Source organism: Nannospalax galili, unplaced genomic scaffold (genome assembly GCF_000622305.1).
Source record: "Nannospalax galili isolate Female #2095 unplaced genomic scaffold, S.galili_v1.0 scaffold2875, whole genome shotgun sequence".
NCBI classification, from domain to species: domain Eukaryota; kingdom Metazoa; phylum Chordata; class Mammalia; order Rodentia; family Spalacidae; genus Nannospalax; species Nannospalax galili.
Window position 1 is genome coordinate 50028 of NW_008335863.1, and position 5249 is coordinate 55276.

The following is a 5249-nucleotide window of genomic DNA, read 5'->3' on the forward strand; positions in this document are numbered from 1 at the left end:
AATAAATAAATAAATGACATAAATAAATAAATAAATAAATAAGAAAATACAAGTTAAGTGCCATCTATCCAAAAATCTTGGGAGCAGTGATGTTTCAATTCAGAGGTTTTTAGATTTGGGGATGTTTGTATGGACTTTTGTCAAGTAAGCATCCATAATCCACATACTCTGAGCTGCTCCTGTGGTGGTGCATACCTTTAATCCCAGCGCCTGGGCAGGCAGAGGCTGGTGGATCTCTGTGAGATCAGCCTGGTTTCAGGGAATTCCAGAGCAACTGGAGCTACAGGGAGACTGTCCCAACAATAAACAAACAAAAGTTCTGACATCTGATGTACTCTATACCAGAATTCAGAACTTTGAGTGTCCCTTTAGTGTCCAAAGAACTTTTAATTTAAGATTTTGAGGTTGCAAATGCCCCACTGTAAATGAATGTCAGTGTTAATCTTTAAAGTCTAGGGAATTCTGCTCACTCATCACAGGAGAGGCAGGTTTCAGAGGAGGAGGAAGGGCAGTGTGGGGAACATCTCTAGGCTGCTCTGTCTGTTCTGTTGAGCTACTTCTATGATGTTGCTGTCACTCATTGTGCTTGCAGGCCTCCAGTCTGGCTTGGCTGCTACTGGTGGCAGTGGCAGTAGCAGCAGCGGTGGTGGTGCAGGAGGGGGAGGCAGTGGAGGTGGCAGTGGCACCGGAGCAGGAGGAAACCAAAGCACCACCGGCCCAGGAGGGGTCTCCCAGCACCTGACTTACACATCCTACATCCTCAAGCAAACTCCCCAGGTCTGGGAACTGTGTACCTGATCTTATAAATGCCTTTCAGTATTGCTGATTTACCACTCTAGGATCAGAGGTCAATGCTAACGTCCTAGTCATGTTACAATTTACACAAAGCCTCCCTGCTAAGTTAATGGTAGAGTTTAGGTTTGAACCCACATCTTTCTGCCTCAAAGAGTCCTCTGTGCTAATTGTCCCCAAATCCATGAAGTAAAAATGACTATTAGTGTATAATTGAAAATTTGCCCTTGGAAAGGCATAACCAGAGATGGTGTCAGCTTATGGTGTTTGGAGTTGGGTTGAATTTCGAGAAAAAGGTTCCCACCTTCTCTCCCCTGTCACTGAAGTCTTCATTTTCCTTTGAGGAAGGTAACAATAGTTTGGTTCCAGACATTCTTATTGAGAAAGGTGGGATTAAACCCAGTTGGGAGTTTGTAAAACTGCACTATAACTACTGTGCAAGGTTTGAGAAGCAGGGATAGGCGTCAGTAGAGTTGACATCTTCTTTCCAATTATTTTGACTGAGCTTTGGAATGTAGCTAAGAATATTGCAGCTTGTAATTTGAGACCTTGTGGCTTAAAGAACCAAGGTAGTTCACTTGAATTTAACTGATTTGTAGTGAATTCATCCTCCCTTCTCCCAACTTAGGGCACATTCTTGGTTGGCCAGCCATCACCCCAAACATCTGGAAAACAGCTGACTGCAGCCCCAGTTGTCCAAGGCACACTGGGAGTCAGCACAACTTCTGCACAGGGACAGCAGACATTAAAAGTCATCTCTGGACAGAAAACCACCTTGTTTACACAGGTAAATATATGCCCACCCACAGATACATACATTCCTAATACTTGGTGATTGTGGCATTCAATTGGATGTTTTTTTCTTTACACAAACTCTGGGTTTAGGTTTAGGCCAGGTGTGGTAGCACAGGCCTTTAATTCTAGCAGAGGCAGGTGGAGCTCTGTGAGTTCCATGCCAGCCAGAGCATGGTGAGACCCTGTCTCAAAATAAAGATTGCATAAGAAAATAAATAGTTCAGAAAAATTTAAGAATAAATCTTAAGGTTTAGGAAAATATAAGTAGAATGAGCAAATAGGCCCAGGGTTATTCAGATCCATAAGTGGGTACAGTCTTCTGCAATTGATAAGTGAGCTATAAATGTGAGACAAAAACAAAGAAAATGGTCAGCTTCAAAGATCACGTTTGTAATTGAGGAAGGGCACAATGTTTGAGAGAAGAGACAGGTTGCATGATACTTAACATTAAAATTTCTCTAGAGGGGCTTCATAGAGAGACCCGTAAGTACTAGAGTGATTTGGGGCATATTTTCTGCAACAGTCTTTAATACAAACCAGAGAAATAATGGCAGAATTTTGACTGGAGGAGGGACATCATATGCAGCTATGAAAGGATCAAATAGCTACGTCTCCAGAACTTATCAAATGAAATCAGTGTGGGAGCCGAGGGATGGATAGAGTGCCGTGCCATTCCTCAAGAACAATACAGAGGTCAGCCCTTTTCAGAACATGCACACTGGGGCTGGGGTTTGTCACATAGACACCTACCTTTTCTATCTTCTGTGCTAATTATACCACCCTTCAGTGTTTTAGTTTGTTAGTTATTTTGATTTTTTTTTTTGCTATTATTTACATTAAACCATTTTTTTCACTTCAGGAATAAACTACACTTGATTTTCATGTTTTATCCTTTAGATAATGTATTCTTGGAGCTTAATAAGATTTTATTTAGAATTTTTACAAGGAATATTGGTTGGTAGTTAATAATCTCTCTCTGGTTTGGTTACGTACATGAACTTAGCCCTACCCAGATGTATTTTCTCATGTCTTAGGACTCCATGTAAGGACTGAGGAGGTGGGTAAGACTGCACAAGCATGAAGACCTGAATTCAAATCACTACCTGTGTAGAAAGCTGAGTAATGGCTCACTAGATAAAGACATAATAATCTAAGTTCAGTCCCCAGAACGCATGTAAAGAAAAGAATCAACTGCACAGAATTGACCTGGCCTCCATATATGCAGTATGCATATATCCACACAAAATTAATAATATTTTTTTTAAAGACTGGGTATGACTGTGTACACCTGTATCCCCAGTGCTGTAGGGGGTGGAGACAGGAAGATCACTCGGGCTTTCTGGCCACTAGCCTAGCTCCAGATTCAGTGAGAGGCCCTGCTGAAGTAATTAAAGCAAAGAATAATAGAGCAGAACACCTGAAGTCATTCTCTGGCCTCCATATGTACATAGGAATGTGCATTCACACACGTGTACATGTATACAATACACACAGAACCAAAAAATAAATAGAAGACTCCATGTATATTTAAGAAAACTTTGGACTTAGTTATTTTGAAAACAGAAGTCCAGATAAGTTTGAAGTTGCTGCTTATAAATAGTAATTTGCAAATGCATTCATTTATTTATTCTATTCTAGTGGTAAGCCATCGTGTTCAGGCTCATTCATACCTCATATAGTCTTTAATTATCAAGATTTCCTCAAATATGCTTTCAAATACAGGTGAGGGATCAATTGTGCAATGTTATTACTTGTAGCATATGTTTTCTGCAGGCAGCCCCTGGTGGGCAGGCATCTCTAATGAAGATATCTGATAGCACCTTGAAGTCTGTGCCAGCCACTTCACAACTCTCAAAGCCTGGAACCACAATGCTTCGAGTAGCGGGAGGGGTTATCACAGCTGCTCCCTCCCCCACTGTGGCCTTTTCAGCAAATGGTACAGCACAACAGGTGAGAGCGTGGCAGGAGAGACACCAAATAAAGCATGAAAGTAGGTAGACAAGATGTCCAGCAGGCCTCAGTGGGCCTCGGGAAAAAATTGGAATGCTGGCCTTTTTTTAAAAAACATTACCATTTCTAGTATGCAGTTCAGTGGATTTATATTCACATGGCTGTGTGAATGAAAACCCAGAACATTTTCATTGTCCCCAAGAGATAAACCACTCCATCAGCAGTTACTCTCCAAACCCCTTTCCCATTAGCCCTAGGGAAACCACTAATCTACATTTTTTATTTTTAGGAGGTGTGTATGTGTGTGTGTGTGTGTGTGTGTGTGTGCGTGCGCAGCTCAGGACAACAAGAGTTGGTTCTCTGCCTCCACTGTGGGATCTAGGGATCAAAGCAGCAAGTGCTTTTACCCATTTGGTTCTGTTTTATGAGGCACAGTCTTACTGTATAGCCCTGAGTGGCCCTTGCCTTTTCCTCATAAGTGCCAAAGTTACAGACATGTACCACCACACCCAGTGGCATGACATTTTCAAGATTTATCCATGTTCTAACATTCATAATTACTCTATTTTTATATCTGAATCATGTTCAGATTTATGATATATATTTTGTGTGTATGTGTGTTTTGCCTAAGTGTACCATATGTATGCAGTGTTGACAGAAGACAGTTGTGAGCCACGATGTGGGTGCTAGGACCCCAAACTGGGTCCTCTGCAAGACTAGCAAGTGCTCATAACTGCTGAGCCATCTTTCCAGCCCCAGTATTTTCTACTTTTTGGCTAGGAATGCTGCTGTCAAAATTTATGCACACATTGTCACTTCTCTGTTCACATAGCTAGGAGCAGAATTGCTGGCTCCTGTGGTGACTCACTTAGTATTTTGAGGAACTGACAAACTACTTCCCACGTAGGTGCACTATTTTACATTCCTGTCAGCCATTTATAAGACGTGTGCTTTTTCCAAAACTGTATTGACACTTGTTTTGTAGTTTTTTGTTTTGTTTTTAATTATCACTATCTTTTGTTTGTTCTTTTGAGAAAGGGTCTTATCCATACTGGCCTAGACTACTCTACCTAGACCAGGCTAGAATACAGAGTTCTACCTACTCCAGCCTCCCTGAATGCTAGGATTAAAGGCATGTGACACCATGCTCAGACTCTTTTTTTTTTTTTTTTCTTTTAAGTGGAGGTGGGTAGGAAGAGGGGGAAAGAAGGAGGGAGGGAGAGACAGAGACACTGAGATAGTCTCTTTCTACTGTATGGACCCTGGGGATCAAAGTTGAATTGTCAGGCTTGGAGGCAAGTACCTTTGCCCTAATTGTCATTGTCTAGATAGGTGCGAAGTATCGTATTGTAGTTATGTGGTTTTGATTTGGAATTCTGTAACAGGTAGTGATGTTGAACATCTATTCATGTACTTACTGGCTATTTGTATAGTTCTGGAAAGATACTGATCAGGTCTTTTGGCTGTTTTTCAGTTGTACTGTCTTTTTATCTAATTATAGTAGCATTTTATGTATTCTGATAAGAGTCTTGCCAGATTTTCAAAATTTTTCACCCATTCTGAATTCTTTCCATGGAATTCTGTAGTGATGTTGAACATCTATTCATGTACTTACTGGCTATTTGTATAGTTCTGGAAAGATACTGATCAGGTCTTTTGGCTGTTTTTCAGTTGTACTGTCTTTTTATCTAATTATAGTAGCAAGTAGCATT

The 5249-nt window shown here is 40.9% G+C and overlaps 1 protein-coding gene across 1 annotated transcript in view; it reads left to right on the forward strand.

The window, feature by feature from the left end:
• The window catches only part of Yeats2 (YEATS domain containing 2), a gene marked incomplete at its 5' end in the record, with an annotated part of 78461 nt that overhangs the window by 39977 nt on the left and 33235 nt on the right, over nt 1–5249 (forward strand). The window contains 3 exon segments of the mRNA XM_008830664.1: nt 593–777; nt 1421–1579; nt 3361–3537. Coding sequence (XP_008828886.1) covers nt 593–777; nt 1421–1579; nt 3361–3537 — 521 coding nt within the window.